The 14304-nt window shown below is 42.7% G+C and overlaps 1 protein-coding gene across 5 annotated transcripts in view; it reads right to left on the bottom strand.

The window, feature by feature from the left end:
* The window catches only part of CACNA2D1 (calcium voltage-gated channel auxiliary subunit alpha2delta 1), a 669683-nt gene that overhangs the window by 548190 nt on the left and 107189 nt on the right, over window positions 1–14304 (bottom strand). For all 5 annotated transcript variants that reach the window (XM_059725817.1, XM_059725819.1, XM_059725820.1 and 2 more), the window contains exon 3: window positions 5518–5634. In XM_059725817.1, coding sequence (XP_059581800.1) covers window positions 5518–5634 — 117 coding nt within the window. The remainder of the gene's footprint in view (window positions 1–5517; window positions 5635–14304) is intronic.

The following is a 14304-nucleotide window of genomic DNA, read 5'->3' as shown; positions in this document are numbered from 1 at the left end:
TGCCCTTGTTATTAAATATTTCTCAGCTTTTCTGCTATTTATTTCCCTCCCCCTGATCCAAATAATTATAGATAACAGTCATATCCCCTCTCAGCCTTGGTTTTTCAAGCTAAATAAGCTAAGCTTTTTTCTGGTGTGGCTACCCCACCTCAAGGACACCTAGGGAGTGAAGCACGTCACATATATTCCACGTGTGCTACTCCCCAAAATGCACATAACACAGCCACATTAGAAAGGCTTTGGGCTTATGGCAATACTTTCTCCAGAAAGAGCAAGAATATAGTACCAGCAAGCAGCTATATTATGCCCATTTCTGGGGACAGTCACACTGAGTGGGACTGTTGCAACTCATTGTAGGGTTCCCTAGTGTGCTGCTGCAGCAGTGTACAAAGCTCCTAATCTCCTCTCATAAAATACATTTGACATGCCCCTAGTCATCCTAATCACCTCTCCCTTCAACTATTTCAGTTTAAATGCCTTGAGCATACATCACTAAAAGTGTACACAGTATATCAGTTGCCATGTGCAATGGCATTTATACTTACCTGCCTCTACTAGAAACAAATCTCCTGATATGGCCTAGGATGCAGTCAGTTAAAGGAAAAGATGATAATATAGCAATGTGATATGTCTTCTAATAGGAAAGCACCTGCAATTCTCACCCACGTTTTTAGGTGCTGACAGACTTCGGGCCCCCACTATAACCCATGGTACTTTGCATAAGGCACCATGAGTTAGACCACCCCCTGCCCCCAACCTAATAGACATTTGCCTGTTGGGTTGAGCAATAAGCCGAGGAGCTGCCCCTCTCTCCAACCCCGCCACCCCCTCCCAGCTCTGGGACTATCAGAAGAGAGGGAGAAGAGGGGAGGAAGGAGGGGGAAGCACATAGCAGTGAACTGTCAACTGGGCTTAGGCCAGCCTGCGCTGAGGTGGGGGGGCGAGGGGGGGAGAGATCAGATTAGAGTCCCCCCTGGCTCATGGCCCCCCTCAGCCCTCCCAACTGGGGTATTAGGGGTTGCCAGGCCAGGCCTACAAGGCAGGGGGGGCTCCTACTGAGGCCAGCCAAAATCCAACCAGCTTGCTGCTGCTGGCTTCCCCTTCCCTCCTACCCCCTTCATCCCTGCTGACAGTCCTGGAGGCAAACACACTAAATATTAACCCTTGGGAACATAAGTCCCCAAAGGTGCTCTAAAGCAGAGCACCTTCATCTGGTACCTCATTTCAGGAGGGTTGAGCCACACATGTGTGTCATGACAGCTGTAAAGCGCTTCCAGGGGTCCGATACTACAAAAAATCTTAACTCCTGTCTGTGCTGCTCATTATAATCTCTCCACAGAAACTCCATAATATTGTCTTAATGTATGCCACCCAGGAACAAAATAATGAATCTCCTCTGACTTCCTCCAACCCTTGACAGAGTGACATTTTTATATGTCACATATAGAGCCTTCAGATAGTATTGGCCAACAATCACCCTCATAAAGATGACTGGCCCTTAGCACAGGGATAGATTAGAGACACCAGAGATTTTTCTGCCACCCAAGAAAAACCAGGTTATTGTTGGAAAAAAAGTTACCACTAAAATTTGCTTATTATAACTTTGCCTAAACTTTGTTTCTATAACATGCCTAAGAAACATCATTTACTCACAGAGTCCCTTGGCTAAGCTAATGCATGAACAATGAGACTGCTGATGTCATTCACTGTCACCCCCCTCAGGACATCACTGGAGGCAGTATTGTCCTCTTGCATCATACTCCCTCCAGAATTCAGATTATAATTAACACTTTGAGACATTTCAGCCCCAATGCTAAAACCCAATGCTGCTGTGATTAGCGACAGTCACATTGGACTTGCTCCTTCTTTTAGAAACAAATGTGAAGCAGAAGCCATAAAAATTCCTAGATTTCACATAAATTTTGTGTAGCACAGATGAACTATTTACTCATTAAGGTATACAGAGATCCTGCTGCAAAAAAACAGAAGTATATCTGGTAGACAGAGAAATATTGTTAGAAGAAGATAACAGTTCAGGTTCAGGAGCTAACAAGGGAGTATCACAAGTGCATAAAAATAACTTAGAGGAGGGCAAAAATGCAGGAGTCACCAAGTTGTGATGAAAAAGCAGAGACCTTGCATACAGAAAAAAAACAATAAAATACTTCTACCATTTACATGAGAAAAGAAGTTTAAAATGTAAGGTAATGGCATAGGAAATCCTAAAATAAGAGTGATCTAAAACTGAGAATAGTGGTCAGCAACAAGACCTGAATAGTACTGATGCTGGTAACAGCATCATTTTATCCTAAGTTTTGCAATATTTGGAACAATTTTTGAAGACAGCTCCTGGAGTCATGTGAATACATAAGAATCTCAGCTTTCATTTAAAAAAAAAAAAAATAGAAAAGTTGGGCCTGGAAGAGAGTTTAGGATGTCCTCTAGTCCAATCCCTTGTTCAAGGCAAGATAATTCTTATATAAACTGCTCTGTACAAACTGCTCTCATAGTGGTAGAAAAATATATTAAATAATAGGAATCCAATATGTAGTATTTAAAAAAAGTCTCGTGAATATTGAGACAAATAACATAATTTTAGGGGGAAATCTTTGAATGCCTAGCATTGGCAGTGCTGTGCCAATATTCACTATTCCCATTTGCACAATGTTGGCAGTAGTTACAAAAGGAAGATCATTTTGGGAAGAAATAATCCACTTTTACCCATTTCCACTTAGCTTTCCTGAAGTCAACAGGGTTTTACAGCTGTGCCTAAAGACAAATGTTAAGGAAGGTCCGCAGACTTTATGCATAACAAACTATTTTGAAAGGAACAGACTACCTTTTAGCTATCCAGTTATCCTGCTTGCACAAATGAACTGGCTGACTGTAAAAGACTTTAAAGAAGCAAAATAGGTTTTGCATATTATTGCAGCTAAAGCAAAGGCACAAAAATCCTATACAAAAACTAGGAGAAAGTTTCACAGAAATAGAAATCTGCTAGTCTCCAGAAAACCAACCTAGTGCTTTGCCAACTGGAGCAGATGAATATGTAATTGCAGTAGGCTGGATGAGGGTTATATATATCCAAAGTATACTCATCCAAAGAAGGTCTTATGCATCTGTTATGTTTGCTTAATTAATATTTGCAAATCACAGGGACCTTCAGATTATAAAAAGTGCTACTAAAAGCCAAGTAAAAAATAATACTTTGGGGTATATTTCAAGAATAAAGAGAGGAAGATTTAGATGCTAAGAGACTGCAAGTGAAGTATGGTCAAGTCTAGACATTTAACAATTGAAAATCAGGCCCCAAAAGATCAGACTGACTTAATCACAAATTTGAGATTATTCTGGTTTTTGAGCCTTAACATCACCCCACTTGATGTTTTTAAGCTTTCTTCAGCAACCACTTGATCTACAAAAAAACCCCACTGGGTATGACAATGCAAGTCAGTTGCACTGACCAGCTTTAAGTGCTTTCGCACAGGAGGTTTATCTCAGCAAGGTATTTAAGCCCCTCTCTGCAACTGAAAACAATAGAGATGACATGCCTAACTACAGCTAAGATTCTAGGCCTGAATACTGAATTAGAGACCCCCAAGAGGGAGTTCAGGGGACAACATGGTGTTGTTACCATTTGGTTTGTTCTTGAGCAAGGTGTCATTGGATTGGGATAAAAACTGTCTCCTCTTTTCCTCTACCATCATGGCAAACACAAATCTCCCAGGCAACATTGAGTCAGCATGTAGATGTAAGGAAAATTAATTTTCTCCCAGACTAGTGCCATGTCCACGAGAAGGCACTTGTGTACAGGTGCACCTGAAGTGCTCTATACAATTCTAGTCAATCTCTTCTAGGAGGCGCAACAGTGCAGCAAGGATGACTCTGAAATGATTCAGGGTTTTGTGGGTATGAGTAACGAAGAGCAATTTTCCAGGTTTGGCCTATTTCAAAGGTAGGACAGAAAAGGATCACTTCCAACTAAGTGATCCAAATAAGACTATTTTCTCACATACTACACATCCCAAATGTTTTGGGGAATACAGAATAAAGAAAAGACACATTCTTCCAGAGTTATGGCCATATAAAATCACAGAGACTAATCTCCAGTTTACTTATCCTCCCTTTCTGTTCAGTCAAAAGCTACAGTTTTAACACTGCTTCATCCAAAGCTGTAACTGTAGCTGCTGATGAAGACTGGATTCCATAGGCAGAGTTAGGATTTTGAAAAGAGAGAAAAAAAACAGTCCACAGAGCTACAAAATAGAAGAAAGATCACAAGTAGCTAATTCCTTAGCAAAACTGCTCAAGAAAGAATAGCTTGATTAATGGGACATGAAGACCATTAAAAAGAAGAGAAGGGCATTAACACCTGTGGAGTGAAGGACAACTAACAGGAATTAAGTGGATTATAATGAGCAGGGGTCTGGGTTTTCTGTTTCCTGCAAAATGGAAAGAAATGTGGATTTTCCCTTTTTACCAAGAAAACTGCAGATTTTTCATTTTAACGGAGAAATATGCAAATTTTCCAGTTTTGCAGAGAACTCTCTGCAGGCTGACAAAGTCTCGCTATATATATATAGTGGTGTTACATTTTAATTGAGGATTTGGGGTTTTTTAATCAGAGAATTTGCAATTTTTAAACAGAAAAACAGGATCCCTGAGAATGAGCTATGAAGCACTGCCCGAGTAGAAATGCCACTACTTCTACTATGAGCAGAAAATCAGCTTCCTCCCTTAAGACACAGGGAATTCTTGACTTATTTGTTTTAGGAGAAAAGGTGTGTGTAGTATTTGGATAATTATGGCAGCAAATACTTGTAATTCACAACAGAAGTTATTATGGAATTAAAATGAAGGACAGGCTTCTCATAAGAACTTCAGGACAAATTTCTTTTATATGGAGTGCAATTGAAATGCAGAGTATAATGGCAATTCAGTATTCAGATTCAGCAGACATGCAGAAACATTTTTGAAAAAGGAGAATCAGATACTGTTGTCACAAAGGATTTGAAAATAAAAAAGATAGGATAAAGGTTGAATAATTTACTTATAGATAAATATCGTATTATTACAACTGTCCCTTTATCTAGTGGCAAGTGGTATAGAAATCTTGAAAAAGGAAAAAAATTCTCCATTTTGAATTCTATATTCCCCTGTTCTATTTTTCCTAAGACTATTTGTGACTAGGGAGTACTATGATCTTCAAGTCATGAAAATTCATGTACATCACTTAGAGGAATATTACTCAATCTATTTATATTTTGATTTGCCATTTGGCCAGGGTCCCTAATCTGTCAATCAATATTATAAATGTCTGCCCTATGCCAACTAACTAATGAGTTCATCTTCCATCATGAAGTCACAAGCTATCATTCTGCATGTCACATCCTGTAGACATCAGGTTGACATGTCCCATACGTGAGTAGGCAGCAAAAATAACAAAAACACGCTTCCATTATACATGAAGTCTTAAAAATGAGGAATAAATAGAAGAAAAATCCAATCAGCACTCACCACCAAGGCTTTAGACCTATTGCTTAGTAGTTTTTCAATATCTCTGGCTGCAATTTCCACCAACTGGCGTGCATTGTTGGCTTCCACGGTATACAAATCTCTGTGTGTCATATAAATCTGCAAAGGAAAAAAACAGAAATAATTCATAACCTCAAGAAGGACCCATTTATTTAATAAAATAAAATGGCCAGAATGGGAAACAGAACCATATGCTACTAATCCTTCCATATCAAAAAAGACTACATTATTTTCTGCAAATCACACCGTCTCAGGTAGAAGGTGTCTACATGTGTCCACCAACTGAGGGAGTTACATGAGTATAACAGAAGACAAAATTCATTCTCATTGTAATACTAATTCAATATTTTCAAAATTAATATTTGAGTGGCATGCCTATCAAGCTATTTTTATTGCTTATTATTTGTATTGCAGTAGAGCCTAGAAGGTCAATCAAAGATTAAATGCCACATACTGTCAAGCACTGTACACATGTATAATGAACACAGAGCTCTATACCCCAAAAACTTTGGATTTATCTATACTTCTAGTCTCCTAAATGGAAAGAGTCTTACTACCTTTATTACCCACACTACAGTGAGGGTTTAAGATATGTGCGGGTACTTTGATGAACAAATTTCAGTTCTGCAAGGAACTGAGCACACTTAAACCAGTGAGAATGGAGGGTTCATGGACTGTCCCTGAAAAGTGGTAGTGATTGCAGGACTGAGCCCACATTAAAAAAAAAAAAATGATTAAATGATACTGGGTGCCTCAGGTTTCCTTTACTCAGCTCAGAACAACCTTTTAATAACCTGCCTTTCAGAACATGAAGAAAATCAGGCCCCTTTATAGTGCGTTTGGATGGGTCCAAAGATTACTGCTATTTTTTTTTTTTATTTTCCCAAAAGGTTAAAAACCAAATACTTTGATTCACATCAAATGAGTAACTATGCTGAAATCAATACAGTCTGTCTGACTGACACCAGCTGGCAATCTAGTGCCTCTTTTCTATTTCTTTTAATAAAATACTTGGTTCATCTAGGGTATATTTTTAATATTGTCCTTTATTTCATGATTATGAATTCTCTTTGATGAGGAAGCAGCTATTTCTGTTACTGCAATGGGTTCTTACCAAAACAGAAAGAAAAGGGGCGGGAGGGGTATTTGATTTATTTGTATTTAAAAGGAATAACAGAATATCTCATTTTTGTACACACAAACTACTACAAATTGCTTAAAGAAAATAAAAACTGCTCTATCTAGTAAAAGAAAAAGAGCTTGTACCTTATGGTTAGATGCGCAGGAGGGAGGCGGGGGGAGGAACTAATTTATGTAACCAACAGATGGCCTGAGTTTACTCAAGTACTTTGCCTCTCTGAAACACTGCCTGATGGGGGTTGTACTGTCTTGTGGGAAGCAATGCTCGGCGCACACACACACAGGAACAGGTCCAGCAGTAATTCGCTGGCCAAGCTCCAACAGAAGGAGCTCAGAAACTATCGACCATACTAATTCTACCAGCAGTGCCAGGTTTCTCGGGTTACAGCTCCAAAGTGGCCTTAAAGAGACGTACCCATGTTCAGATCACCTGCTTGGTGATGCCCGGTTTTGATTATTCACAGGTCTGATGTGATTCTGATGAATGAAAACAGTGATTTTTGATCAGTCCTGTCATTCATATCACTCACATGCACTCCTGTTAGTTTCAATCAGATTCACTTTTGAGTGCACTGGAATTGTCATTTCTTTTTCTTTATTTTTCCCCCAAAATAGAAAATGTTCTCCTAGCAACTGACTAATTAAAGGGAAAAAAATTAATTCTTTCTTTAGGGAAGAAAGCCTCAAAAATGTTATTGAAAATCCACCACCAGAAAAGACTTTGGGTCAGATCCTATTCTACCTATTTGGCACCTAAGGCCGCATCCAGATGAGCGAGCCTGTGCCTCTTGCAGGGTCTCAAAGCAGTTTGAGATGCCACAGGAGGCATGCTGGGAACAAAAAAAAAATGTTCCCTCTGCTACACATTTGCAGCATGGACCCTATATTTGATACCAGGAAATCCCGGCATCAAAAAAAAACATGCCGGAAAAAAGCAGCGCAGGGCGCGCTCCGGGACCATGCCCTGAAGCAACCGGAGACCAGGTTCTCCATAGAGACACTCTAGCACCTGGCCAGAGCATCTCTATGGCTGCTGTATGTCCCTGTTGTTCCAGTACACTCCCTCAGTGTGCTGGGGCAACTAGGAGTGGGGCAAAGCTGTGCCGCAGCTTGGACCCAGGCGCTGACCCATGTAAGTAGGGACATGGGGCTTGGGGGATTGTGTGTGTAGGGAGGCACTGTGGGTGTGAGTGGGTGGGTGGAGGACTGCTCAGGAGGTGTGAGCCCCCCTCCCACACCAGCAGCAGCCATCAGGGCACTCAGCTCCACTCCTGGCAGAGACTCCCGGCTGTGCGTCACCGCCTCAAACTGGTGGCTGTAAATGGCATTAGCCCAGCTTGACCCACACACCCTCAGGCAGAACCAGGCTGACTCCTGCTATCAGGCAGAAGCTGCATGCCCTCAGGCCAGGCCAGGCCAGGTCCTGCCTGCATGGACTCCCACAGTCCCCACAACATCCACACAGTACCCCCCAACCACAAACTGCCCCATAATCCACCCACATATCTGTCCACAAACTCCATACCCACAACACCCCTCCCCCCTGCAATCCACCCACAAACCCCATCCCCTCCAACCCTCACCTCCTCCTTCCCCAAATCCCCCTACAAATCTCACACCCTGTGTGCCCAGCCTCCGGACAGGATGAGACAGGACCTGCTGGCGGGAGCTGCAGCTTCCGGGGCAACTGCCACACTGCAGCCCTGCGCCATGCCCACACCAGTGCTGAGACATGCATCCCCGGCCTGTGGGGGCTCCTGGTCCTGGTCCCAGGAACTACTTGTGGGGTGTGATAGGGAAGGGATGAAGGTGGCAGCAGGGGTGTGTGTAAGAGAAAAAATGGGGGTTGGAGTGTGGGAGAGCTCTGGATAGGACAGGCTGCCAGAGCTGAGCTAACAGTCACCCTGCCCTCCTAGAGCAGCCTGTGCAGGGAGAAGCTAGCTTGGAAGGGAAGGGGCTTACCCAGCCCAGCCCTTGACCCCCGGTTGAGGACTTCAGAGGAATGGCATAGGGATTGCTGGGCCTGGGCATAGGTGCAGGAAACAGAACCGCAAGGGCTGGCACTGCTCAGAGCCACAAAGCAATGGGTGATACAGCTGCAGTTGGACTCATATCTTGGTGCTAGGACAGAGCTGCTGCTGGGAGGGAGCTAATGGGGGCTGCAGGTCCGGAGTGAGGGTCACTGGGCATATCAGTGCTGCTCAGTGCCCCATATCCTGGTGAGCAAAGGGGGCAGGGGCAGCTCTGAATTTGCTAGAATAAAAAAATCAAAAGCAAACACCAAAGTGTATATGCACTTAGAATTTGTTTTATGATGATGATAGAGGCACTGGTAGGATTTCAAATTGCTTTAAACTTATAAATATATCAGTAAAATATTGCCCAACTGATCTCTTTGGCATTTCATAGATTTCATAGACATTAGGGGTGGAAGGGACTTCAGAAGATCATCAAGTCCAGCCCCCTGCCCCAGGGGCAGGAAGTCAGTTGGGGTCATAGGATCCCAGCAAGAAAAACATCCAAATGTCTCTTGAAGGTGTTCAAAGTAAGTGCTTGAACCACCTCTGGCGGCAGTTTATTCCAAACCTTGGGGTCTCGGACAGTAAAGAAGTTCTTCCGTATGTCCAGCCTGAAATGGTCATGGAGGAGTTTGTGACTGTTCAATCTTGTCATCCCTTGGGGTGCTCTGGTGAACAGATGTTCCCCCAGATCCTGGTGAACACCCCTGATAAACCTATAGGCAGCCACCAGGTCCCCCCTGAGCCTGAGCTTTTCCAGGCTGAAAAGTCCCATGGCTTCAGCCTCTCATCATAAGGTCTGTTTTCCTGCCCTCTGATCATATGCGTGGCTCTCCTCGGCGTGAGGTGTGGGGTGTGGAGTTTGTGGGCGGGCATTCTCAAGCTTCTCCACATCCTTTTTGAATTGTGGAGCTCAAAACTAGACGCAATACTCCAGCCGTGGCCTCACCAAGGCCGAGTACAAGGGGAGAATGATGTCCTGGGATTTTCTTGAGAAGCATCTATGGATGCAAGCCAACGTTTTGCTTGCTTTATTAGCTGCAGTATCACATTGCAGGCTCATGTTCATCTTGTGGTCAATCCTGACCCCCAAGTCCCTTTCGTCCATAGTGCTAGCCAGCGTAGCACTGCCGAGCCTATAAGCGTAAAGAACCTTGCATTTTTCGGTGTTAAACACCGTCAGGTTCTCGTCCGCCCATTTCCTGAGCTCAGTCAGGTGTTTTTGCTTTGTTTCTGTGCTTTAATTCTGCTGCAAATTCTTCTTTTTTTTATGGCCTATTTTTTAGCAAAAAGACCTGTTCCAGCAACCATGTGATTCCATAAAGCTGTGTTGGGGAAGCCAGCAGGGATAAGTCAATCTCCTTAGGAGGAGTTGATTAATCGCTGAAGAACATGGATAATTTAATGAAAGAATTTGGGGGGTTATATCAGAGAATTTGCCGTTTTTAAACAGGCAACACCAGGATCCCTGCTGGTGAGGCAAGTGGCAAGACTCGGGCAGAGGATCTTGCCAGTGCTGGAGACCCAGATGGAGAGCAGATGAGGTGGCTGACCTGGCCACCTGGGGCCAGGAGGACAAACTTCAACAACTCGAAGTGGGCAAGGAGCACATCTTCTGGCCAATAGCTACCCAGCCCAGCGGGGACACCAGAAGACATGACACCAGTGCAGCTTGACGGCCACTATGCAGCTGCAGCCCACTGGCAGCTGGCCCAGAGGTGCAGGCAGCTCTGCTGCAGTGCCCCTACCACAGCCCAGGTGGCCGTGCAGTCCCTGTCTTGGTCTGGCATGCATGCAGCTATGGGGCCACATGCCTGGAGGAGGAGATACTGTGCAGGTAGCAGCAGGTCACATCCAGGCAGCACCTCCCACTGCCAGACTGCAGGAGCCACTCTAGGTTATGGCTGCTTCAGCAGTCCAGCTGGCACCAGGGGCTAGTATTCCCAGATACCAACTGGCTGGGCCTCAGAAGTTTCCTGAGCTGCTTGCCAGGGCAGCTTTTTTTTTACCACAACAGCCAGCACAGTTGCTAGCCCCAGCCTCTAGCTCCCCCAGGATTAAGATCTGGGAGGAGCTGGACAGGGTCAGTTTGCCCCAAAGGGCACAACTTGCCCCACACCAAAGTGCATGTTCAGGCACATACGTTGAGACAAATCTCCAGCACAAATTTGTGCCGCTGCTATCTGAGCTACTGCAAGCACATGTGCATGTGTGGATGTGCCCTAAGCATACTTAGATGTCTAAGTACCCTCTTGTTATGCACAGCTCAAATCTGGGACAAACCATTAACCCGAGAAGCTGTGTGAGTTAAGTTTTGTGTTAATAGTTTTTGAGCTGAATGGAGTCTGATTAAAGCATCAAAGTCAACTTTGGTGCCATATAGATGCTATGATTTCATAAAAATACAACAAGGTTGGCCTTACTCAGGAAAATTTAGAGTGCTCCAAAAAATGATGTGAGCAAGTCAGCTGTAGTTACTTCATACTCAGCCAGTTGTTATTCAATACCCCAGTATGGTGGAAGGCAGGAACTGGGAAGAGTTCATGACTTTTCCAGAAGTGGAATCCCAAACCCCAGTAACTTTTTCAAATTCCACCTTGACTGACTGTATCATGCTTTTCTAAAGTTTCCTTTTAAAACCAAATTAGCCACCATTGGTAAGACAGTCAAAAGAGCCTGGTGCCTACCACTAGAAAGAGATTTTTGTTTCACCTCCTACTACATTTGTACTTCAATGATGGCAAGATATTCAAGACTACTAGTCACATTTTTGTCTAGCATATGAATGTGCTGAATTCTTTTGAAAATCTAGCCTTATTTCAATAATAAGAATATAGTAGAAAAGATATAAATCTTCATTTTTGGGGGGCACAGGACAACAATTAATTGACAGAGATAAGGAGGAAATTTCCAAGGACACTTTATCACATAACTACTACAGAGCTTTTTGCACTTTTCTCTGAGGAACCTAGTTGGTCACTGCCAGAGATGATATTGAATCATACAAACCACCATTTGATCCAGTTTGGCAATTCCTAGATGTCTATACTTATATCAGCCGTCTCATCATAGACAAAACTAAGTACTTTTGGGAGAAGGGATGCAAAAACTGCCAGACTTGAACTCAGCCGTGCACTCCTGAGAGGTATGGATCATAGAGGTAAAATTCAGAAAAGAATCTTAAATTTGGGAGCCATATCAAATTGTATTAAACTTCCATCTGTACTCATTCTCCGGTCTGGCTGCCATAGGGGGATTGACAAGTATTCAGAGAGTAAAGTTTTGAATTAATGAGTGCTGAAGATGACAAGGCAAGTGTGCTGGGTGGGTGTTGAGGGGGGAGTGCTGAGGGTGGTTAAGCACTGGACCAGGCTACTTGAGAGGCTGAGGAAGTTCCATCCTTGGAAAATTTTAAGAGAAGTTTATGCAAACACTTGTCTAGGATGCTTTAGACAGGAATGATCCTGCCTTAAGCAGGGGCCTGGAGTGAATAACCTCCTTCCAGCCCTACTTTTCTATGACTCTTTGAAAAACCAGTCCCACTGGACAGTTATACATGCCCTAGCACTGAGGCCCAGATACAAAAAGGTATTTAAACACCCAATTCCTATTGAAATAAATGGTAATTAGATGCTCACATACATTACCTAGACCCAAGTCCTGGGAAAGAGCTCAGTTTGTGAGATGGTGCTGTCACATTTGCCCACAAGGAGCATACTGTCATCCACAGAGGTCAGGAGCAAACTACGGCAACCAGAACACAGGACCTGAAAGGACCTCTTGGTCATCAAGTCTAGTCTCTGCTCCAGCACCTCAGTCCACCGGTGGTTTGTAAGGTTGTAGGTAACCAAAGTTTAAGTTCTGTTTCTGCAGTATGTGAATGGTTAGGTTCAGCCGCAAGCCAAAAACAACTTCTATTTGCCTTTCCCCACTCCCACAACAAAAACTGTCCAAAAGATTTAATTCCCTTGAAACAAAACCAGATTGGAATCCTTTCCCCTGTTGAAAATAAAGTGTTTGCAGCAGGCATGGGCTTTCCTATAGATGCCAGCTCCTTGCTTTGTCCCAGCTTTTCACAGACCTCAGAAGTCTTAACCCATGCTTCCTGATCTTCCTCAAACGTCAGGCTTGGCAAAAGTAGCAAGGCAAGAAAAAAAATCATGGAAACAGTCACCAATTATTTAATAACTACTTCCATAAATTATTGTTTGCTCCCCAGTTTCTCAGCTCTGCCACTTCAGTAAACAGAGCAGCAACATAACGGGAGATGATACAAACTTCAGTATCTGGTGTACGCAGGGACAAAACTTTTCATTCTCATAGCCTCCCATCCAACAGTCAAACACAATTAAGAAAGCTCATCTGTAATGGCCATAAAGCTCCTCATCAGCCAAGGTGCATTCATTCACCTTTCAAAATGCAATCTGCCTGGCTTTAGGGTTTTTTCTAATGAGCCAATTTAAATATATGTGAATATATGGCTACAGCCAAGCAAATGTAAGCTCCACTTAGCTTTTTCCATCTAAATTCATATTTAGAACTTTAATCACTGGTGTTTTGCTAAAAGCTCTTCAAATTGATGGTACAACCCTAACATTTTTCACAGAACAAAGCCTCATTGCACAGCTAAGTGAAATCTACAAGGTCATGGCAAAAATAATATTCTCAAGTCTCTCTAAATTCAATAGTCAAGTATTTTTCCATTCAGGAGAGAATGTATTAAAATTGTTTTCTAAATGCTGTATATTTATTCAGAGATAATGAACTATACTTATTTTGTTTTACACTTCACTATGAAATCTCACAAGAATAATAACAATAGTCAAATGGGTTGAAGATTAGAACTGTCAATTCCCCAGCACAACCTACTCCTCTCCACTCTGTCTTCAAGGACATATTTATAAATTGCTCATAAAGAGATTCTCCAGCTTGCGGTAGGGTTGCTAAGGAAGTCAAACATTCCATATAAATTCAGAGAGAATGAAAGAGGTGCATTCGTTGTATGTCTCTTGTTATATTGTGACTTACGTAACACCAGGTTACTGTGGCCTGCGCTAATACTGAAATTCTATTCAAACGGCCTTCATGCATTATACCACCAAGAAAAGTTTGCTTCTCATATGCGTTTTTCTAAGAGCAAAATGTTTGCTGCTTTTTCGATGGCCAACATCCTCCTCATTGTTTCTACAATTGCCCAGTAACACAGCATAATATATGGCAATGAGTCATTCCAAACCACAATAGAATTACTTTGAATGTTTTTGTAAAATGGTGGAATTATTTATTCCACCTGCGATTATTTCTTTGTACCTTTTGTAATGCTGGTTTTCCCAATTTAAGAAACAAAAGGGCCCTTTTAAGAAAAGTAGAAACATGGGTATGGGACTGGAATTTCTATTCTTGGCTCTGCCACTGACTTTCATTATGAATTTTGGCAGATCACTTGAGGCCACGGTTCCAAGTGATAATCACCTGAAACTAATTTCTTTATGCCTCAGGACCCTTTTTGTAAAATACTATTTGGCAACATCAGCAAAGTGTTGTAAGGCTAAATGTAATGATATATCCAGGTATATCTACATTAGTATTTTGGTCCAGTCCTGAGATCATT

This window comes from Alligator mississippiensis, chromosome 4, assembly GCF_030867095.1.
Source record: "Alligator mississippiensis isolate rAllMis1 chromosome 4, rAllMis1, whole genome shotgun sequence".
NCBI lineage: Eukaryota > Metazoa > Chordata > Crocodylia > Alligatoridae > Alligator > Alligator mississippiensis.
The sequence above is the reverse complement of the archived record's forward strand: the minus strand, read 5'-3'. Positions and strand labels throughout refer to the sequence as shown.